Here is a 24584-nt window from a genome sequence, read left to right on the forward strand (position 1 = left end):
CCAACAGCAAAAGCCAAAATAGGCAGCCAAATATAAAGTAATATTTGTATTCATCCTTGTTAACATTGAGTAGGCCAGGTTAAGTCGTTGTATTGGTGTAATATGAAACGTTTTCCTATTTCAATGAGATGAGTGAGTGCGAGTTGGCTGTTTTGTTTGTAATCAGGTTACATCACCTTGTGACGAGGCTGGGGTCCTGGCCATAATTGGAGATGTGCACTCAGTTATTCCGTTGGTCTACGGAGCGTGTTAGCCTTGCTAGCCCGTGTGTCTGATTCTGATCTCATTTTCTGTGCAGACCTGACACTGCAAGTTAAAGCTGGCGACTCGAAGCTTCACTATTAACATCATATTCCTGCTGCTGCTGCTTCTCTCAGGTAAATGTCAGCTCAGGCTTTTGTATTTTGTGGAGTCATTTAGGGTACGATAGTCACCGTTAGCTTAACCGTGACGAAAATGTGCTTTATCGGGATGTAGCAGCTCAAAACATGACGTGAAGCTAATAGGAATAACAGCGTCAATTCGAGAAAATACTGACAAAACTACAAGATAGTGTCACTTTTCATGCATGTTATTTTTTTGGTTATTTGTTAGCAAGCAAAATTTGTCACAGACAGGCAGCAGTTTGCTAACAGACCCAAATATGGTACAATAACTGACTTTTACCAAGGTAACGTTAGCCTACGTAACACCAGTCAGTAGACCAGCCCCGGCATAGAAACCTCCACGACAACACACCCTCTGTTCCAATATGGCGCACTTGTGATTCAGGTCAAGTTAGTAATTCAATTGTAATGTGACTCGGCAGTTCGGCAAAGTTAAACCGGTGGTATTTCCTGATTTGGATTTGCATAACGTTAGAATAAAAAATAAAAATGTAATTGAAGGTCGGTTTACAATTACTAATAAACATATGCACTCATGTGTCAAATTGAACACATGCATAACTAAGCTACACGTAGCTTATAAACTCAAATGACATAAAGAATGTCCAAGAAAAACAACAACAAATAGACAACTACAAATTATTATAATTTAACCGTATCATTTCATGTTCTGTGAAATTAAAGAGTCATACTAGAGTGTGCTATATTCACTTGAAATATAGCTAATAGGCCCTATACATATAGTTTTAATTTGAACCATAAAAAAAGGCTTATAATATATTTCTTCATGAAACAATTTCCAACCTACCTAATCACTTGCTACACAAAACAACTGACATCTAGTGGTAGAAGCTTGCACGGCACCACATCTTTAGTTCTTTAAAAAGATAATTGAAAGGAGTGTATGAATAGACCATTTAAAAACTATTAAATATAGGCCTTGCATTATACAAAAATTACAACAGAAGAAAATGAGGAGGTCATTAATGTCATGCATTAATCAAATTAAATACTCGGCAACATTGAGACTAACTAAAAGCTACTTTTTTATGCTTTTTCTTTGCCCCAAACTATCAGTCTTTTGTTATATGTGACATCTCACATTAGCAGAAAATGGCAGGAGTTCACTCACTGCTTATTTGTTGTTATTCAGTGTTAAAAAAACAAAGCCCTTTGGTGATCTTCGTCTCTCATTGGAAAACTGGCACTGTTCTTTGCCTACGAGTAAATCAAATGTCAAATCCTACCTGTTTGACAAGTAACATCTTTAACTCAAGCAAGCCAGCAGTGGAGGGTGGGAAACTGATGTGTACACACGAGTAATTCATCAGCTGTGCTTCTCTTTCTCTACGTCTTCCTCTCCTTCTTTCTCTCTTCAGTGTGACTGTGTCTCATGGCCGCCCTCCTCAGACGTGGGCTTTTCGTGGCCTTGCATCACGCCCTTGGGCAAGGCAGCCACTCAGTCTGCCACCCTGCACTGCCTGCTGCTCTTCTAGGTAGAGTAACACTTAGCTCCTGCATTAACATGTCCCGGTGCGACTGCTGGCTTTTTCTCTCTTTCTCTGTCTTTTTTACTCTCTGGACCTCTCCCTCTGTCAGCTAACACATTACCACTCATTGTTGATTTTCTCTTTCAGTTTCAGTTTCAGTTTTGCGTGTCAGGGGTCAGTCTGCGGTGATAAATTAGAATCTCTGAAAAGGGCCACCATTTCCATTTATGTCCAAACATGCATTTTGTCAATTCTTCCTGTGCAAAACCTTGGTGCAGTCCTTTATTTAATAGACAGAAACAACAACAAACAAATACATTGTTTCCTAGTTTGTTGCAAAGGAAATTCACTGGCCCTCTTCCAAACTAAAATCATGCTTCTGTATAAAGCTCATATTCAAAGTGACCCACTAAAACGTTCTCCTTTGATCAGATACATTTAAAAACATACTCTTAGTATTGAACTTTGGGCCAAATTGTGACTTGTCGTGTGTATCGTTACACAAATGTATCTGCATTCTCTTCAGATGTTTAAAGCCACCAGATCTTATTTGCAAATTCAATGTATTTTGGTTAAGACTGAGCTTGAGGACAAAGCACAAAATGGACTGTTTTCAGCAAACACAAATTCTGTTATGGTATTATTGTCTGGTAGAATTTGTCTGCTTATAGTCTGTAAGGGACTTGTACAGAAGAGGATGGGGCCACATGTAAATGTTTTTATTTTGTTGAGGTTTGACCAAAAGTCGACCAAAGAAACCCCCTTTTGGTTAGATCTAAAAATGACGTGGCCCTCATCCTCTTCCGTAGACTTGGGTATCACTTTCAGAGATGTCTTTCATTGCGTATTTCATTTCTTCAAGGTGACTGCATTGATGTTTTATTGAAGTAATGAGTCATCCATGCAGCATAGGATATCACAGTTTTTGTTTTTGTGTCCGTGCCTGTTAACGAATGTCCTTCAAACTCTTCATTAACAGTGGGAATACCAAACGGTTCCTGACTTCCTCATCTTGTCTTGAATGGCGTTCATCATGTTGACCTGTGTTGTTTCTCCCTCTTGTCTGCTCCCCTTCATCCAGCCTAGATCTTGGTTGTAGCCCTGCTGTGAGGTGGTTTGGTTCTACTGGTGGGTGGAGCTCCTCTCTCCAGCAGCCATGTCGGGCTTCAACCTGCTGCATCTAATAACCAAGAGCCAGCCTGTGGCTCTGAGGCCCTGCAGTCTTCCCTCAGGTCCACTGACTGGGTGCTGTGTGCCTGCTGTGCTCTGCCTCTCTAAAGCCTTAACAGCCGGCTGGTGTGTCCGCATGTCTTTACTGTCCCAGTGTACGTGTGATCACAGCGCTTTTAGTGCTTTTCTCACATTTGCAGTGAACGATACTTGAGAGCGCCTACTTCTGAACAGTATAAGAGTATTTGCTTTTGTTGCAGTGAGTATCAAAATGTCACCGTACTTGGTCAGATTCTTAGTTTAGTTTATTTAATTTTTTTCGAGCGTGTAAAACCAAAGAAAATACAAATGAAACAAAAGATGATACAGACATGATACAGTACTATACAAATGAATGCAATAACAAAACGAAATATTTGATTAATAATTGAATAATCTGTAGTATCATCGTCTGATATCAATAAACAACAAAGCTTTAGCTAATTACACGTCCGAAAAGGGATCGGAAGAAGTTTACACTTATTTAATCCGACCCCTTCTCCCTTTTTTTTAATTTTTTTTTTACATCTTAATATATGTTAACATACAATATAAATGTATACTTATAATCTTGAATAATTTATATAATCATTCATATAATATATACAGGCAAGTTAGGAGAATGGTCCCTATATATATACATATGTACATACACAAATTCATACAAACACAAATTCGTAAATAGAATACAAAACAAGAATATAAACAGTTATGGTTTAGCAGTTTCCTCCCTGTTCCTTGTGAGAATTGTCTTTATACCTCTTTTTGAATAGTTTGATGTTTGGACATCCCTTTAGCTCCTCACTCAAATTGTTCCAGATCTTCACCCCACAAACAGGAACACAAAAACTTCTCTTTGTTGTGCGCACCCTAACATTAGTGAATATAAATGAACCACGTAAATTATAATTCCCTTGTCTTTCATTGAACAATATCTGAATATTCCCAGGTAATTGAACGTTTTTTGCCTTCAACATGATTTGTGCAATTTGGAATTCAACAAGATCTGACAGTTTTCATAATTTTAGCTCTAAGAATAATGGGTTTGTATGATCCCTATAGCCGACATTTTTAATAAGTTATTACTTATTGCTCTTTTTTGTAGAATAAATAGGGATTGTGTTGTAGTTTTATAATTACTGCCCCAAACCTCTGCACAGTAACTTAAATAAGGTAACACCAATGAACAGTAAAGAATGTAGAGGGAATTTTGATCAAGAATCTGTTTTGCCTTGTTTAATATTGCAATACTTCTTGAGTCTTATTTAGTCATTCTTTGATCAGATATTGCCTAAATTGGTGCCTAAAACTGGTTTAATAAATCTTATTATCTGTATATAATATATAAAAAGCAAAGACATTTAATAAAGAAAGTGGCATTTTATACATATTCCATTACAGATAATAAGGTGTATCTGCTTTTTTATGTATGCATTAGGGTCCAAATTAATAAATAAAAAAGGTCTTAAAATACAAATATTTTCAGCTAGTATTGAATGACAAATATTCAGTGTGACATGAATTTTCAACGTGGCATTAAAATCAAATCACAACTGAGAGAACGAAGTATGAAGAGATTGGAATTCTCAGTAAGTACTTACAAACATTTTTTTTAGAAAAAACCAGTCCATCCTAGTTTGCCATACAAAGGGATTTGAGGAAAACTGAAAAAGCTCCCTTTCACCAAAAGAAAGAAGACGTTTTGTATTTACTTTTAGCAGTACTATACTGCTCTCTGCTGGATAACACTGAAGTGTTGTGGTTTGATTTTATGATGGGATTAAAATCCTACATTTCTCTTGTTTGAATCTTTTTTCTTTTTGGCATTTAAAATCTTCCAAAGTGCTATATTTATGAAAGTAAAGGGTTCTTATAAGGGATACAGCCCCTGTAATGTAAAATGTCATGTTTTTAAAGGTCCCATGTCATGGCCATTTCTACTGATCATAATTCCATTGTTGAGGTCTACTAAAATAGATTTATACTGTGCAATTTTCCAAACTCACATTGGTTTCTCATACAGCATCTCTGTAAAGTATGTTTATTCACCAGGTATTCACTCTGTCCTAAATGGCTTGTTGGAGCTCCTGCCCCCCCCCCCCCCCCCTCCCTGTGAGCCCAGTTTGCTCTGATTGGTCGGGACGTTGAGAGCCTCGTTGCTGCTCGCAGCTGCTGCGAGGAGCAGACAGGCTTCCGTGTCGGCGATACAGCGAGAACAAGCGAAACTCATCCTGAGCACACACAAACACTCACAGCCGAAGTAAAAGCAATAAGTGTGGCTTGATATTGAGTAAGAAAAAGGTTTATAAGGCTGTGAGCATGGGTCTGTGGAGAGCATTTCTCCGCGATCCCAACGTAGTAGCCCGAAAAACGTTTACCCATTTATACAGTCGTGGTAGATACCTTGTTTGTTTTAAACACAAACAACAATGAATACTTACAGGTTGTGTACCCGAATCTCCCACTGGTCCAAACAAAGTAGGAACAGCATCGTCCTTCAGTGCCCTACGCTGTGCATACCCGGCATGAATCGCTGAAAGGTTTTGGGAAGCTTTGTTTCGTGAAAGGCTGGCAGAGGGTGCGGCCATAGCTCTGGGCGTGGCTATTGGGTATCCTTACGTAGCGATACCCAGGAAGTAAACAATGGAAAATTAGAAATCTCCAACGAGGCGTAAAAACCTTCATAACACAAGGGGACAGGTAATAACCGGAAAAGCATGACATGGGACCTTTAAAGTACTTTCAAACATAGAAATCCACAAAGGCTTTTTGAAATTGGCTTTGTGTACAGCAGTGTTTGTAACCATGCAAACATTAGTGCAATAGGTTTTGAAAAATTTCAGCAGGGTGCTTAATTTGTTGTATATCTTCTTGAGTTCAGCATCTGTTGAGTGTGTACATGTAGCTCTCCTCACATGCTACACATGCTAACAGAAAAATATGACTCACGCTTTGCTTCCTTGCAGCTTGCACGCACTAACTCTTGTGTTTTTGTTTAACTTTGCACTTAATGTTGTAAATGTTTCATTCCTAATAGGTTCTTTTTTTGGATAAAACAGATGTTTTTTATGTTTGGCCCTGCACAATCAATTATCCTTAGTGTTCATTATGGAGCAGTGAGCGTGTTCAGACATTGATATTGGAGCTACGGAATTATTTGAGATGTACTCATCATGTCAGGAAAATTCTAAAGAAAAGAAGACCTTGACCACAATATCAAGTTAGTCCTGAACAGCTGGCACTGACACATGAAAGCACTAGTCGCTGATACAGAGGAAACTGTGTTTTTTTTAGCATGAAATGGTGACTTTGTTTTCCTATTGCCATCAAGAAACATCACATTATTTTGTCCTTCTTTGTCCCCTCAGGAGCATGTAGGACGAAGAAGACATGGCCGGTGAAGTTCCCTAAGGAGGAGCTGAAGAAGCGCCTCACTCCGGCTCAGTACCATGTGACCCAGGAGAGAGGAACTGAGAGGTAGCACCATAAACACTTAGAAACACAACACTTGCTCATCCTATTGAGCCATGTAAGTTCACTAATACATTTATTTCCCACAGTGCCTTCACTGGAAGCTTCACTCATAATAAAGATGAGGGGACCTACACCTGTGTTGTCTGCAGCACCGCGCTGTTCAGGTGTGTGTGTGTGTGTGTGTGTGTGTGGTTATCTTTAATGGAAAACTGCATATTGGGAGCGATCTCTATGATTAAACAAATGTAAGATGAAACCAAACAATTAACTAATTGTCATTGACATTTGTGTTTCCTTTTGTAGCTCCGACACAAAATTTGACTCTGGATCGGGTAAGTTGAAATGCATATAAATGCAGACTAATAAGCTACAATTATTGACTATATATTATGTACATACAACAAAAACAGTCTTCTTGTGTTTGGGTTAGAATACATTTAATTTACTTTTCTACAACTGACAACTCAATCAGGGGCTCTTGTTAGTTTAAGCATATATATATACCCAGTGTACTCTGGTGTAGTCAATTGTTTTACTAATGTAGGAACAGTCATGTTTTATAACATAATACAATCACTAAAGACTACATGATGACTTCTGTTTGAATCGTAAATTGCTCTTCTGTTAGATTTTACTGAAACAGTTTGTTGTGAATGTGCTGAGCTTTGTATTACAGTCACATATACTGAGACAAGAAAGCAGTCAGTCAGCAGGGGGCACAAACATCACAGTCTTGCTTCCAGTAAAATTGATTTGGCTCTCAGTGTGTGTGTTACTCCTCAGTGGTGAGCTAGGGTTCCTATGAGGAAGTGAAATGCAAGAATATTCAAGTCTGGACCCAAGTGTGAACCAAACAAATCAATAATCACATATACAATATACGACCAGTGCTGCATGTCTGTCCTCCTGTGTGCTGACATCTTCCTAACACGACACAACATCTGTTCAGGTTGGCCGTCTTTCTTCGACCTCATGAAGGAGGAGTCCGTCACTGTGACAGATGATTTCTCCTATGGGATACACAGAGTGGAGATGACCTGCAGCCAGGTACACTGAACACTGTTGTTAGCTCCTTTAGCACAGAGTCACTGCTAGAATCAAATCAAAGCACTGCAGAAGAAAAAATGACTTTACCTCCTGTCAGGTCACCCATTGTCTAGAGCAGGGGTGTCCAAACTACATTTTGAATCGGCCTTCAGCAAATAAAAAAAGTATAATGGGATGTAGCCCACAGATGGAGCTTGTATTGTACTTCTTAAAAATATCTGTAAACATATATTACACACTAGTGTTCATGTGTTAATAAACCCACTTTCAGTCAGTTAAAGTTGAATGTTCTAACAAATCTAAGTTGATAATAAAAAAGCCCAATAACTTATTTACATAACAACCTTGAAATATACCCTTCCTATTTCCTCTTATGATAAGCAATCTGAGGCTTCTGTTTAACTTTTAAGGAATGAGCTGCTAACTGAAACCCTATGGAAAGCTGTGATGTAGGCTGTTGTATCAAGCATCATTTACTTACATTTGATTGATTTTGATAACTTATAACTTCACTTATGAGGCAATAAACCCACAAGTTTGGACACCCCTGGCCTAGAGGGAATAACAGGGCATAAGACCATTATTAGCCCTTTCTGTAATAACACAGCTCCCTTTTGCCTAAAAAACAATGTCATCAACGGTCCTTCCTGACACTGCCCCCTTCTCCTGTAAAGCCATCATGTTCTCCATAAAAAGCTGGAGCTCGATCTTTCCCATTGTGTTTCAGTGTGGATCTCACCTGGGACACCTGTTTGACGATGGACCAAAACCCACAGGAAAGAGATACTGCATTAACTCGGCCTCGTTGGGTTTCCAGTCCAAAGACGCGGCCTCCTCCACCTCCAGTTCCGCGGCCGAGGGTGGAGCAGCCAGCGGCTCCGCGAGCGACGGGAAGACGGAGCTCTGAGAGACACTGCTTTTGATTCACTTATAGGTGATTATGTTGTGTAAATAAGGAAGGTGCTCAGGCCTCAGACACAGACCACATATAATCCTTCACAAGCTTCCAAAGCAGACACAATGTATCAGCTGATCGCCTTCAAGGGAACTTCCCTTCCACTAACACCCTTTAATTTCCAAGGTAGTAGCATTTGGTCTGCTTGTTTAAACATGGATGAAGTGCTGGGTAGTTGTAGAGCTTATTTTGTATTCTAAAATATTTTCTTAGAGTATATTTTTGAAGTGATATTTGATACTGAGAGATAGGTTTGATGAAATGCTGGGTTCTGTCAACATTGACACAGGAGGGGACAGAGAACACTTTGACAGATAATATCTTTTTGTGGACAAATAAAGCACTGTGGCCTTCAGGTCACTTGCTGTTATTGTCGTTTCAGTTCTTTGAAGTGGGAAATATTTCAGTTTGTGTTTACAGCTTGCAATAAAACAGTTACTGGATGAATACAACCTGGAGAAATGCTGACTTTCTTGTTTCATGTTTTTGAAAGCAGGTGTATATACAAAGTTATCTCAGCTCAAGTTGTACTTACTAGTACAATCCTTTTAGGATTTGGTGTCGCACTATGGGGTTCTGCAGGTAAAAAAGTAAATGTAAGGCTAGTGCGCTCTATTTATTGTGAGCCGTTAAAGGCTGTTTTGATAAAAATGAATGAACTGATGCTAAAGGAAAAGCCAAATGAATAAACAAACTATTAGATTTTAGTTTGTTCACATAAACAAAAAGGGATAACCAAATTGGCCTTTGTTCTCATTTTTATGCGATTAAAAACAGAATACAAAAGATGAAATGTGTAGAATAACAGAAAACAAACACAACTATTACAAGCTAGTTTTCCATCCAAGTGTACCAGACATTTGACCCTAGTTTTCATTTTATTTGGAGCAGATAAATTGATGGTATGGACTTATTACAGTCATGCAACATCCACTGATACCGGATTTTTCACACATTTATCCACAGAAAAAAAAACAGCTGCCCATAAAGGTGTCTTGTTGAAGGGTACTAGGTTTTCTAGTTATTATTGGATTTCAGACAAGTAGCTTTGTTACTAGTAGTAACACTGGGAGTCACAAGAGGTTGGAGGTATGGCGTGCAGAGTGTGATATCAGCCCATCAGCAGCTCGCTCTCTGAGTGTGGGAACCGCTGGTGGCTAAGCCTCAGCAATGAGAGCGTTTAGGTTCTGGATGCAATAAGGAATATTTTAAAGTGAGGTGTGTTTAGACTGCAGAGTGGCAGTATAAAGCGTGGGTGGTGGGGAAGGGGTCGGGGACAGCTGGATGATTTTAAAGCGCCAACATTTTACAACATGTCATCTCCGTCCTGAGGTCACACAAACATCGGGGGTGCATCGGTAGGAGGAAATGATCTATTTACAGATGAGATGAGTAAGAAAGGCTGGGGAAAGATTCCCGAAGTTCAGTTTTGGGGGCACTTAGCGGAAGAAGCAGCTCAGGGATCAATTATAAACCTGGGGGCTCCGGGGTCTTCTCTTTGGACCCACTGTTGACTTTAGAGAATCTGGGTCGGAACGACAGGTAGTCTTTAAAAAGACATGTCAATGCTGTAACACTGACCAGGGCTACTGGGGCATCTGTGCTAAAATCCTTTTCCTCCAAACATCTGGAGGAAAAGAGTAGATCAAGGCTATAAGGCGGCCATCGGGTAGAAAGGAGATATGAGGCCACCCAAGTGTTATTTATAGAAATAGCAACAAGTCCTCAGACCATTCGGTACTACTCTCTGTCCTGAGGGCTATGGGAAACTGATGCAGTGTTTTAGTTTAAAGGATAGAGAGATATGCATTAGTGGATATGATGTATAATATTTTGTCTATCTTCACAGGTCCAACGTTTAAAGCCGTCAATTGTCACAGTAGACTACTTTTTGTTTGCTGTTTCCATCCAACGGACAGTTGTTTTTCATTGTCGCCACCATCTTTCCATAACAAAATGTTTATTTTTGTCACCATGACCAAGCTTCTCTCCTAATTTAGTAGTAATTTTTTATTTATCAGACGACTATGTTAGTTCCCTACAGTGCCAGGAGTTAGATGTTTTGATGATATTCATTTGCCATGTTTCACCTGTAGTTTTATATAACGTGACTGCGAAGTCAGATAGTATAACTTTTCTGAATTAATTCACTTTTTAAAAACTCAAAGATAGAAAATTCCAGTCTGGATTATTGCACACATCTTGATTAAAATGAGATGTGGTGATGCTAAATTCTTATACGAACATTCCTTAAACTGCACAGCCTTCTATCACCGGATTTGGTACTTAATTGGTTCATGCAGATTATTATGAGTTTCACATTTACATTAGATTACAGATTATTTTCCACCAAACCAACTACTTTATTAGTCAAGATTTGTTATTCTGCCGAACAATATAGTAGTCATCACCACCTCAAATATGCTGCTTCTTCTACATCCCCTTCTTTACTACTACCAACAGAGAGAAATAAATCACGTGTCTCTGCCTTGACAACAGGCTGTTTTCCCTCCGACTCTGAGCAGCTTATAGATAATGTCAGTCTGGGTTGGTGAGTGTTGCTGCTGTTTGCGTAGTGACCTTGTTGACTTTGAGTCTGCATTCACATTCCTCACATTCCCCATAACCATCCTCACCCATCCCACCCCCACCCAGATCCTCAGAAACCAGTCTACCGATCGCGCAACCTTTCACCAAGAAACAGGCCCAAGGTTTCCGCTAGCAAACATTTCTCATTTTCACCTCATAGGGCTGGTAGAACAATTAAATAGGCTACCCGGTTTCATAATATGAGAATCAGGTTTATTTATTTTAAGTAGGTTTGCATTCATAAAATTGCTTTTGGTGTATAATGGTGCATACATAAATGTGGTAAGAGGAATAAAGGTGTAAAAAAAATTGCGCAAATATAGGCTACAGTAGAACTATTAGCAAGACTAATTAAAAGATTAAAAAAGACATTTTTTTTACAAAAAATATACAAAAAGTAAGTATACTAATGACAATATAACAATTTACTAAAGAAAATTAAATAATGTCAGTTGACAGTGTAAACATGGGGTAAAAGAGAGAAGGGCGTGACAGGCTCCAAGGCCGTAATTGAAGCCGGGACTTAGTGGTGTGCTGTGTCAGCTATCAAGAGACTCGTTGGTGAGTACAATAAATACATTATTTTCTGGATTAAATCCTCAAAAACATTGTTTGAATAATGTGAAACACGCTGTTCACTTTCATGCTAAGATTTGCAGAAGGCTAGCAGCTATAGCCAGGCAGCTAGCATAGTACTGCAGGTACTGGGGTTTTTATCTCCAATAATCTTGGGATATGTACGTTAGCACATTTCTTTGTAAATTTTTATTAAGTATTGACTGCGTTAACTTATCACATAAGTTATCACAAATTGAGATTGATGGTAATTTGTAGTGTGAATGTGTATTTCCAGAGTCAGTTGAGGGTTCACTTGTTTAGCGTTAGCCGCTTGCAGTTCCGTTAGCTTAACATGAGAGTAGCGTCTTGCTAAGGGTGCTCTGTATATAAATATAAAATGTCTACATCCTTCACATATTATTTTGTACCCATGCCTTGTTTTGAGGTTAAGATATCTTACACACATTTTGTCTTTTATTATTATCAAGTATGGGTTATATTTGAAGCAAAGTGTGTTGTAAGAAATAGCAACATCCCTTCCGAGGTCAGGCATGTTGAGCATACATGCATGTGTGTGTGCAGGAAGGGGGGAGGCGTTGCTCCAAAGTGATACCAATGACCTGAACACTCTTAATGTGGATTAGGGAAAAGTTAAACATCCGCTGGTTGAGACACGCCTGGAGCATGTGAAAAGAAAGACACCTAGCCTGTTGGCTTTGAAGTGAGTAGATTCTAACAGCAGCTGCTGCTGTCACTTCTGTGTGTCTGCCCCGAAGAGTGAGCAGCATTTCCTCCCTGCTTAAGGTATCTTTCATATGAAAAGTAATAATTTCCCTGAGAGCTTTCTGGACTTTTAACATCAAATAAGAGGAGGAATATCATCTGTTCTGACTGTGCTAAATGTTCCTGGTGGATGAAAAGAAGGAAGAAAGAAAGCCTGGGGAATTGTTTGATTTGACACATCTAGCTTGTACAATCCAGTCACTTAAAGGACTATATATACAAATATAGGCAGTAATGTCTCGTTGGGTCTATTATGTAAATGTTTATTTCCTGCATCTTCACTTTGTCATTTCATTTCAAGGTGGGTGGTCTTGAGTATATATCAGCAAGCTTCAAACACCCTGGACAGGTCTGGACACTTCATTGCAGACATTCAGAAAAAAGACCTGTCCCGCTCACGACAGGAGTTTACTACTCTGAAAGGTTGCCAAAGCTATAACCCTTTTGTATTTTGTTACAACATTTGTGATAACTGCAAATGTCATGGTCCATCCACAACTACTTGCATGTAATTGATTGGCCAATGCTGTGTGTTGCTACATGATGTCTCATGCATTTGACAGGTTTAACCCTGGTTCCATCATAGCAGTGTTTGCTTCACATTGAAAACTCCTGATGGATTGTGAACATCTTAAAATCTTTATTTTTTCCAAAAAATGGTTCCCTGAGAATGAATCCCAATGACTTTTGTGATCCTGACTTTGTATAGCATTATTACGTCCCCACTAAGGTCTAGGGGACCTGGAGACAATAACACACAACAACCAATAAAAATGAGGGAGTCAGCGTAAAGGTTGACAAAAGGTTTGTTTCTGTAAACCTAACTGAACAGAAATTAAACAGAAATACTCTTTGTGTGAGGAGGAGGAGGAGGAGGAGGAGGAGGAGGAGGAGGAGGAGGAGGAGATTGTGCCAAACAAAATAAATAAGCATAACAAAACCAGGCCTATCTCTACATCTATCCTTTGAAACCAAATCCTCACTAACTAAACTACTCAGAACTGGACAAAACAGAATACAGGGGTGTCAACAATCCGCTAACCTAGTGTGTCTTTACACACACACACACACACACACACACACACACACACACACACACACAAGAACAAAGTAGAATGAGCTTCTAAACAAGGCAGTCAATTCAGGCTCCTCAATCAGCAACAGGGTGAGAGAGAGCGAGAAGACTTCCTGGGTGCCTCCTTTATGGTCGGCCCTGGCTGCTGATAGGCCAGCTAAGGGTGAGAGGATCCAATCAGCCATCAGACTCAGGTGCACAGGCAGATACCGATCAGCTGCTGATTAGCTGTGCAGAAGAAAGGGAGAAGAGAGAAACACAGGAGGGAAGGAAAACCACACAAGTACAGCCTGCCTGGCACGTAACACCCCCACACATATAAATCCAAACAGTATGTTTGGACCTGACAATAAACATTTTCTATTTACATAGCACGAGATAGTGCATCGGCAAGAACATTATCGGCCCCCTTTTTATGGCTTATGTCAAGATTGTAGTTCTGGACAATCAATGACCAACGCATAAGGCGTTGATTGTGGTTGCACATCCTTGCAAGAAAAAAACAGGGGATTGTGATCAGTGTATACCTTAATAGATTTTACACTGGAGCCAAGATACACCTCAAAGTGCTGCAAGGCAAACAATAGAGCTAAAGCTTCTTTTTCAATAGTAGAGTACTTCAACTGATGTTTGTTAAACTTTCGGGAGAAGTAGTTCACGGGGTGATCGATGGCCTGTGCATCTTCTTGTAGAAGAACAGCCCTTGTCCCAACTCCACTGGCATCGACCTCGAGCTTGAATGGCTTCGAAAAGTCTGGTGCAGAAAGAACAGGAGTGCAACACAGAATACCTTTTAGGCTCTCAAATGACTGTTGACACTCACCGGACCAAACGAAAGGCTTTGAGGGACTGGTCAACGTAGTGAGTGGGGCCACCACCGAGGAGAAGTTTCTGCAGAAACGGCGATAGTACCCTGCCATTCCTAGGAAGCGGCGAAGTTCCCTCCCGGTGGATGGCACTGGGAGGGAGGCAATTGCCCTGATCTTTGCATCAGCAGGGCACACCTGCCCTCGACCAACCTGCTGACCAAGGTAGAGAACGGTACCTTTTCCAAACTCACATTTGGCAAGGTTAAGCGTTAGGGATGCGGCCGACAAGCATTTAAAAACTTCTCTTAAGGTAGACATGTGGCTAGCCCAGTCATTAGAATAGACAACAATGTCGTCCAGATATGCCTTACAGTTTGGAACATGTCCTAATACAAGATTTACAAGCCTCTGAAAGGTGGCAGGTGCGTTACACATACCGAAAGGCATCACAGTGTACTGAAGGAAACTGTCAGGTGTCACAAAGGCTGTTATATCGGAAGCACGCTGTGTTAAAGGAATTTGCCAGTATCCCTTTAACATGTCCAGCTTACTGACAAATTGTGCAGGACCAATTTCATCGATGCAGTCATCAATGAGCGGTAACGGGTGTGCATCGGGGACAGTGACAGCATTAATTTTGCTAAAGTCAGTGCAGAATCTGGGACTTCCATCTGACTTTGTGTCTAGTACACAAGGGGAACTCCAGGGACTGGAACTAGGCCTTGCAAATCCGTTTTTAAGTAGATACTCAACTTCCCTTTTCAGAACCTCTCTCTTAACTGGGTTAACCCTGTACGCACGCTGTTTGATGGGCAAAGGGTTGGTCAAAACCACATCATGAGCTAGGACAGAAGTTTGTGAGGGAGTGTCATTAAAAAGACATGCAAAATCAAATATCAGCCTCTGTATATCACTTCCTTGGTTATCAGGAAGATGAGACAAGTAGTTGGGCAAATCAGCCAATACCTCAGTATTGCTTAGTCTTGCCCCCTGTGGTGTTGCACTGCGCATCACCAACTCATCCTCATCCTCATTTGAGCTCACCCTCGAAACTGAAGCCATAGGAGAGACGGTTGTCCCCACCTGGTGAGCTTTGGAAGACTCATTTTGGTCATCCCTGGTGCAGTACTTCTTCAGCATGTTGATATGACACACTCTGGTAGGACGTCTGCGGTCCGGTGTTTGAATGACGTAGTTTGTTTCACCGAGCTTCTTATCTACAACATAAGGACCAGAACATTTAGTAGACAGAGCAGAACCAGGTACAGGCAATAGAACCAGCACCTTGTCACCTGGCAGAAACAAGCGCGCTACCGCCTTCTGGTCATAGCGTTTCTTCATTTTCCCCTGGGTAGAGGTCAGAGCTTCCCTAGCCAAGGAGCAAGCACGATGTAGACGATCCCTAAGTTTGGCGACATACTCCGGGATACTGCAAACTTTTTTCGTTGGCATGATCAAATGCTCTTTAAGAACTCTTAATGGATCTCTGACCTCATGTCCAAACACTAGCTCAGCAGGACTAAAACCTAGGGACTCCTGAACAGCTTCACAGGCAGCAAATACCACTAAAGGAACACCGTCATCCCAATCTTTATGAGACTTGTGGCAATGTTTTCTTAACATGCATTTCATAGTCTGGTGAAACCTCTCTAATGCCCCCTGACTTTCAGGATGATATGGGCTGGATGTCACATGCTTGATAGCTAAGGTGTCAAGTACCCGGGCAAACACTTTAGACATGAAGTTGGTACCTTGGTCTGTTTGAACTACCTTCGGTAGACCGAAACATGGAGAAAATCTTCAGAAGTGCCTTGGTGATGACCGGGGCAGTGATTTTCCGTAATGGGATGGCTTCTGGGAACCTAGTGGAGGCACACATGACAGTTAAGAGAAACTGCTTTCCAGTTTTAGTTTTTGGCAAGGGTCCCACACAATCTACTATCACCCTTTCAAATGGCTCTCCCATTACTTGAATGGGAATGAGAGGAGCAGGGTGAATCACCTAATTCGGTTTACCAGCAACTTGGCACACATGACATGTTCGACAATAAAGAACTACATCAGACTTGAGTCCTGGCCAAAAGAAGTGTTTTAAAACTCTTTCATACATTTTTTTGTTACCCCCATGTGACCTGACCACGGATGATCATGAGCCAAGGACATCACATGAGAACGATAGGCTGTTGGCACGACAACCTGATAAATTGCAAAGGAGTCTGACTCCTCACAGGCATCACTAATTCAGCGACGCATTAATAGGCCATCTTCCATAATGTAGGCCATCTTCTTTGACTTGGCCTCTTCCTGACTGATAACAGAAGACAGACATTTAGAAAGTGTTTCATCACTTAACTGGGCTGCCATGAATTCTTCCCGAGTGGCAGGCAGTTGTACAAGCTCTGAGCTGTTACTGGGTGATCCAGCACCAGCAGACCGGGCCTCCTCTGGCAGTTGGTCTGACAGTCATGGCATCAAGAAACTGCCCTGTAGCAAGAAAATAATCAGACAAGTCCTCTCCATATTTCTTTGACTGGGCCCTTGTAACCACACAAGCAGGAAAGATTTCGGGAGGTACTTCAATTGATTTCCCTGCGTCTAAACTTAGATCAGGAGAATCAATGACCTCAGGTACTGGCTTAACTTTGCCCCCAGCCAAGTCATTACTGAGGATGAAATCAACACCTTTGATGGGCAAGGCAGGGAGAACAGCTACTTTAAAGAATCCTTTGACAAGAGAGGAGTGAATATAAACATTGTGCAAAGGAGCCGCAACTAGTGTCATGCCTACCCCTTGAACAACAGCACTTGATCCACATGATGATCTGGAGGTTAAAGGTAAGATGCCTTCTCTAATAATAGACTGAGAACCTCCTGTATCCCTAAGTACCTGTACTGGCAGCTGGTCTTTAGGATCGCCTGTTAAAGAAACAAAGCCCTTTGAAATAAAGGGTTTGAAACAGGGATCAGGTACATCATCTTCCTGGGACATTTCTATGTCTGATAGGGACACTCCTTTAATGAGTCCCATGCCTTTTGGAGTTTGAAAGCGTTGCGAAAATTGCTGTTTACGCTTTAAGAAATGACACCCTGAAATAAAGGTGTCCTGTTTTATGGCAGTAGTTACACTCACGGGGCCCCCGTGGAGGTGATGGTGGTCCTCTAGACCTTTCAAAAGTTGTTGGGCCAAGATCACCCTTTCCAGCTTTATGCAAGTCAACAATTCTTAATCGTAGGTCTTCTGAGAGCTCTTTTGTGCGAGGCATGGTTCACATCTGGCAATGCTTCTTAAGAATAGCAAATTCAAAACTGGTGTGTATTTTTTATAGGGCAGGGCAGCTTTAACCAACACCTCCAATCTCATCTCATTGATTGGACTCCAGGTTGGCTGACTCCTGACTCCAATTAGCTCTTGAAGAAGTCTTTAGCCTAGGGGTTCACATACTTTTTCCACCCTGCACTGTGAATGTTTACATGGTGTGTTCAATAAAAACATGAAAACATATAATTGTTTGTGTGGTATTAGTTTAAGCAGACTGTGTTTGTCTATTGTTGTGACTTAGATGAAGATCAGAACACATTTTATGACCAACTTATGCAGAAATCCAGGTATTTCCAAAGGGTTCACAATTTTTGTTGCATTTTTCACCTCTCCTCTCACTGATCGAATGGCAAACGCGATCCACTGTCGGAGGGCCTCCACGCCGGCCCGGCCTAGTGCCAGTGCTCTGGCGGTCGGTTCCTCCGAACTGCGGGTTCGACTCTGATGGCCGGGAGGGTGTGCTGCGTTGGGGTGGGGGACTTCCCCCACTCTGCGTGTCTCTTCCTTCCCGGGCCGGCCGATATGAAGCGTGACCAAGACGCACCGTCCAGGGGTCTCACGGGTCCCACGGGTCCCGCAGCGGGGTGGAGGTTCCCAGCTGGAACCTCCCTACCTCCGCCGCGGTGCACCCGGCAAACACGGTTGTTTCTGGAACCTTCCACTGTTGTCTAGCGGGTGTAACTAAAATACAAGATGTCGTATTTATATATATAAATAAATATATGTCTATATATTTATAAATAATATATATATATATATATATATATATATATATATATATATATATATATATATATATATATATAGACTGTCCTGAGAGTGGAGGTCTGCAGGCAGACCCCTCTCCATTTCCTTCTCCTGGACCTCCAGCTGAAGATGGGCAAGACGAACCTTCAGTTTGGCATTACTACTTGCACCAAAGCTATCCGGAGAGAAAGCCTCAAACCTAGGAAGCGTTACAGGAGTAGCCTCAGGATTAACCTTGTCAATTCTAGGTGTAGCTAATACAGCCCAACTCTTCTGTTCTATATATGGCTGCCTAGCTGGTGCGGAGGTGAAAACACGCTGCAAACAATTGAGTTATTTTGTAGGAATCCGGGAACTGAGAGTGTAACAAAAGGGCGGGTTGACTGCGCAAATACTTTTTTCTTACAGAAGGTAAAGAAAAAGGAAAGGGAAATGTCAACACGTTTCAGCCAGAAAGAAAAACAGAAACAGGCCGGCACAATGAATCCACCTGAGGCAAAAATACCTGAGGAGGGAGGGGAAGGCCTCTCTGAAATATTAAAAGAAATCAGAGAATTCCGCATGCAAACTGCTGGGAATTTTTGGAGTATTGAAGGAGGAAATAAACGACTTGAGAGAAGGCTTCGGAGAGCTGCAAATAAGAGCGGATGCAGCAGAATTAAGAATCGCAGAAAATGAAGACCGTGAAATCGGTATGACAAAAGTACTACTTCACAGTTTACGCATGCAAAAGCAACTGGAAAATAAATGTGAGGAACTTGAAGGCCGGGAACGACGGAACAACCTGAGGATTTATTCAGTGCCCGAAAAATGTGAGGGAAATAGCATGATGGACTTTGTGGAAAACTTAATACGCGAGAAACTGGATGTGAGCGGCGAAATTCCCATTGAGAGAGCGCACCGGGCAACGGGGCATCTCACTGGGCATAGCGACCGTCCCAGATCAATAATAGTCCGCTTCCAAAACTACAACGTGAGGCAAAGGGTGCTACAAGCCGCCTGGGCAAAGAAGGACATTAGGGTGAAAGATTGCAGGATTTTCTTTGATGAGGACTTCACCACCCAAGTGTTCAAGGAGCGCGCAAAATACAGACAAGTAAGGAAGCAGCTCCAGGAAAGAAACATCAAATCCCGCATTCTGTTCCCTGCTAAACTGAAATTATTCGAGAAAAACGGAAAAGTCAGGGTGTTTAACAACCCACAAGATGCGGCACAGGGTCTACTGGAGTATGGTGTCAACATGGAGAGTCCAGCAGGAGAACCGGACTTGGAGTCTACTCTTCAGGCTTCAGGATGGCAGACACACCGCTCCAGGAACTGGAGAACCCCAGGATGTGAGCTGATGTCGGACGTAAAGACATTCATTGACTCGCTTGATCGGCATGAAAGAGCAAAGGAATGAACAGGTATGTGTGGAGGGAGTTAACTCCTTGCAGACATACATGGAAAACAATAACACATAAATGACTGAGCCACTCTGAATCTTTTCCAGATTTGACAACACGGAGTATAACATGTACAATTTCGATTATGATGTCGATTCAGAGAATCATGTGTTTAATCATATAAGTGACTCGTGTAAATATTATACCGATGATCAATTTAATGACAATGTTGGACTTGAAAATACATTTTCTTTAATACATTTCAACTGCAGGAGTCTGTATGCAAACTTTAATAAGATCACTGAATACCTACATACATTTAAAAGTAAATTCAAAGTAATTGCCATATCGGAGACTTGGCTAAATAAAGACGAAGTCACTGATTTACAAATTGAGGGTTACGTGCTACACCATATCAACAGAACCAATAAGAGAGGAGGGGGTGTGGCTCTTTATGTGGACAGCGTCCTAAAATGCACACTGGTTGAAAAAATGTCAATTGTGACTGATGATTTAATGGAATGCATAACTATAGAAATTGAAATGGAAAGGAAGAGAAATGTTGTTGTGACTTGTGCATATAGAGCACCAGGATCAAATGTAGAGCTTTTTAAAGATAGTTTAGGAGTATTAATGGATGGCCTAAATGAAAATAAAACATGTATTATTTGTGGGGATTTTAACATCGATCTTCTAAATGTATCTAAACACAAAACAACTTCTGATTTCCTGGATGCTTTGTACAGCAGGGGGCTTTATCCCCTAATCACTAAGCCCAGTAGAATAACATCAACTTGTGCAACATTGATCGACAATATCTTTACAAATGTCATGGAAAACAGTGCAAAGAGTGGGCTAATAATAAATGACATAAGCGACCATTTACCTGTATTTGTAGCATATGATTGGCAATTAAAGAAAAAGAAGGAAGAGACTCGCAGTAGATATGTCAGGGTAAGGACTGCTGAAGCAAAAGACAAATTTAGGAGTGACCTCTTAAAGGAAGAGTGGAGAGGAGTTTATGTAGAAGATGTAAATGCTGCATATGAGTCCTTCCTAAAAATCTACATATCACTGTATGACAAACATTGTCCCACTGTACATATAAAGGTACTTATCATCAAAAGCCTTGGATAACCAAGGGCTTACAAAATGCTTGCAAGAAGAAAAATAACCTTTATAAAGACTTCATAAAATGTAGGACAAAGGCAATTGAAAAGCAATACAAGGCATATAAAAATAAGTTGACAGTTATAATGAGACAAGCAAAAAGAGAATATTATAATAATATGTTAAAAGAAAAGAAAAATGACATCAAGGGCACATGGAAAATTTTAAATAATGCTATTGGAAATACATCTGTATCCACTGGCCTGCCCAGTCACTTCATTGATGACAAAAATAAGGTTGTAAAAAACATGAATGAAGTGGTTCATGAATTCAACTTTTTTTTTGTAAATGTCGGACCTAATCTTGTAAAGACTATTCCAAAACAACACGATGGGCAAAAAGAGGATGGCGGAATTGGGGGAAGTAAAGTGTTGCAGTCAATGTTTCTGGGAGAGATAAATGAAATTGATATTAGATCCATTGTAGACAAATGCAAAAATAAGACTTCGACAGATAGTGATGGGATCGACATGACAATTGTGAAAACGACTATTGACTGCATAATTAAACCGCTAAGCTACATTTTTAATCTTTCATTTCAGACAGGTATTTTCCCAGATAGCATGAAAATAGCTAAAGTTATCCCACTTTTTAAAACAGGGGACAAAAGCCAATTTACCAACTACAGACCAGTGTCATTGCTTTCACAATTTTCAAAGGTCTTTGAGAAATTGTTTGTCCAAAAATTTGATAATTTTATTGAAAAAAATGAGTTATTGAGTGAGTCAGTATGGATTTAGGAAAAATCGATCTACAGCTTTAGCTTTAATGAAAATAACAGAATAAATTACAACAGCTATAGAAAGAAAGAAATACACAATAGGTGTATTTATTGACTTAAAAAAGGCATTTGACACCATAGACCATTACCTATTAATTTCGAAATTACATAGATACGGAGTGAGAGGAGTAGTTCTAGATTGGTTAAAAAGTTATTTAGATAACAGACAACAATATGTAGAATTTGCTGGTAGTACATCGGAGTGTATGAACATAGAATGTGGTGTCCCGCAGGGCTCGGTTTTAGGGCCTAAACTTTTTATTTTGTACATCAATGACATATGTGAAACGTCAACATTATTGCAATTTGTGTTGTTTGCAGACGACACATTTATTTTGTTCAGGAGATGACTTAAACATTTTAGCAAAGTGTATTGGACATGAAATGGTCAAACTTAAAAGATGGTTTGATGAAAATAAGTTAACCCTAAATTTGAATAAAACGAAGTTTATGGTTTTTGCTAATAGAAAAAAAGATGAAAAAATGTCACTGTCCATTGATGGAGTTTTTATTGAAAGGGTTTCTGAATTTCGATTCTTAGGTGTGACGCTGGATGAAAACCTGACATGGAAATCACACATAGCACATGTTAAAACGAAAGTGTCTAGGATTATTTCTGTTCTAAACAAGGCAAAGTATTTGCTAGATTACAAGGCATTGAGGATGTTGTACTGTTCACTAATTTTGCCATTTATTGTATAGAAGTGTGGGGCAACACGTATATGAGCAACATAAAGCCATTGTCAATATTACAGAAAAGGGCAGTAAGAATAATTTATAAAGCTGACTCAAGAGAACACACCAACAGACTGTTTTTTAAGTCAGGACTCTTGAAACTCAAAGACATAGCTGAGCTGCAGACATTATCAGTAATGCAAAAAGCAGAATGTCACCAGCATATTTACAACAGTTGTTTGTTTTTGGATCAGACAAGGAAGACCACAGAAGGAAATTAAATTTTAAGCATTCATATGCAAGGACTACTGTTAAACAAATGTGTATTTTGGTAGTTGGTGTACAATTGTGGAATTCTCAACACAAGGATCTAAAGAATTGTATATGTATTTTTCAGTTAAAGATGTTGTATAAATTAAGAAAGATGGGACTATATGAAGCAGAATGTGAATAAGTCTATGTACTCTGGTCCTTCATGTTTTTGATGTCTTGATGTATTTGCGGGTCCCATTGCTATTGTTGTTATTGTTATTATTATTATCATTATGCGTCACTTTCCACCTTCTTCTCCAGTAGGACTCGGATGAGGGTGTTGCACTTTTCTTTTCCTTATACATGTGATGTTTTGGTGTTGTTTTGTTTCTTTCCGTTAACCGTCAAGTTGGAAATAAGTATTTTTTTTGTGTGTTTCTCTTAGTATCCTAAGATACTGTTATGTTTGGCTGTGAAAATTATTATTATGAAGGGCAGACCATCTATTTGTATTTATTTGTTTTTTTTAGAAAGGGGCAGGTCACATAAGATTTTATTCTTCTCCCTGCTCCTTTTCGCTCAATGGTAGTCATGTTTTGTGAAAATTATTGTACATTTGGTTTTGCGTACCATGAGCGGGACAAATAAAAATTAAATTAAATTAAATGAAATATAGGAAGCACCAACAACACGTTCCCTATCATCATCAATAGACCCTAGGCAGCCCTAGGCTGAGTTGACATGCCTGGGATTACAAGAATCTTTAACTCCTCTAGTTTTTGCAGGATTTAATCTCTTAGCTCTTTTTTTACTTTATACGTGTCTACTGAAATTTTATAGTGAGCTGCTATACATAACATGTCATCTTTGTGACAGGAATACAACTTAACACTTGGACTTTCAATAAAATCCTGTAAGTCAAAACCCATTTTTTCAGCCAATGTACAACACCTACAATGACTTTTCAATTATTGGTTGTTTTTAGCTCAGGAAAATAGATATCCCAGACAGAGGTCACGTTAACGGAATATTTTCCGTCTATGACGGATTTTTTTAAACAATGATGGAAAACTCTGAAAGCAGTCCGTAATTTTGACGGATTAGAACAAACTCGGAACAGCGCCAAAGTTTCCCCGCAGCGAGTCTCCGGTGATATGCATACCTGCCAAAAAGGAAATGATACCGTTTCCAAACCCAACTTTGCCTTACAAATCATTGAAATGTCTGTGAGTTTTGGCTTTACGCTGTGCGCACTCCCGCGAGGTGCAGTGGGCATGCATAACACGGCGCTAACAGTTCACGAGCGTGCGCCCCGCCCCCCGTTGACAGTTCACGACTGTGCTCTCCCTCCCCCCCCCCCCGTTGACAGTTCACGACCGTGCTCTTCCCCCCCCCCCCCCCGGTTGACAGTTCTCTCTCTCCTCCCCCCCCCCCCCCCCCCCAGAGTGTAAAGGCCGACGGGTAATACTGAATTTTGACGGACATTTTACGATCCTGTCCGTCAAAATGACGGGCAGTGAAAAAGTCTAGCGCAACCTCTGATCCCAGACGAGTCCCCATTGTTACGTCCCCACTAAGGTCTAGGGCAGTGGTTCCCAAACTTTTGTGCCCAAGGCACACCAAAGGACAAGTAAAAATCTCAAGGCACACCTATTGTGCAAAATAGCCCTTATAACACGTGTTATCACTCATATCATGTAAAATATCTGTAAATGTGCATAATTATTTACTAATGCCAAATAAAATGTGACAAAGACAACTATATTACTCATGAAATATTTATTATCGAAATATTTCAGAAATTAATTTGAAACTTTATCAAATTAGGCTTCATCAAAGCAGCAACACACTCATTTAAACCAGACAGGTCACAAAATAAA

General features: G+C 40.3%; 1 protein-coding gene across 4 annotated transcripts; it reads left to right on the forward strand.

Annotated features, from left to right (window-relative positions):
* The first annotated feature begins 205 nt into the window (after positions 1-205).
* msrb3 (methionine sulfoxide reductase B3) lies at positions 206-9013 on the forward strand. Of its 4 annotated transcripts, none has more exons than XM_034217711.1 (8): positions 206-377; positions 1766-1882; positions 2963-3004; positions 6454-6562; positions 6646-6723; positions 6863-6891; positions 7509-7606; positions 8334-9013. In XM_034217711.1, exons 2-8 carry the CDS (start codon positions 1780-1782, stop codon positions 8511-8513), a joined length of 639 nt encoding a protein of 212 aa, XP_034073602.1. In that variant the 5' UTR covers positions 206-377; positions 1766-1779; the 3' UTR covers positions 8514-9013. The 4 variants fall into 4 exon arrangements, with proteins under 4 accessions (XP_034073602.1, XP_034073605.1, XP_034073603.1 ...); XM_034217714.1 differs by having other exon boundaries at positions 209-377; positions 2963-3108; XM_034217712.1 differs by lacking the exon at positions 2963-3004 and having other exon boundaries at positions 209-377.
* Positions 9014-24584: the final 15571 nt, after the last annotated feature.

This window comes from Gymnodraco acuticeps, unplaced genomic scaffold (assembly GCF_902827175.1).
Source record: "Gymnodraco acuticeps unplaced genomic scaffold, fGymAcu1.1, whole genome shotgun sequence".
In the NCBI taxonomy this organism is placed as follows: Eukaryota; Metazoa; Chordata; class Actinopteri; order Perciformes; family Bathydraconidae; genus Gymnodraco; species Gymnodraco acuticeps.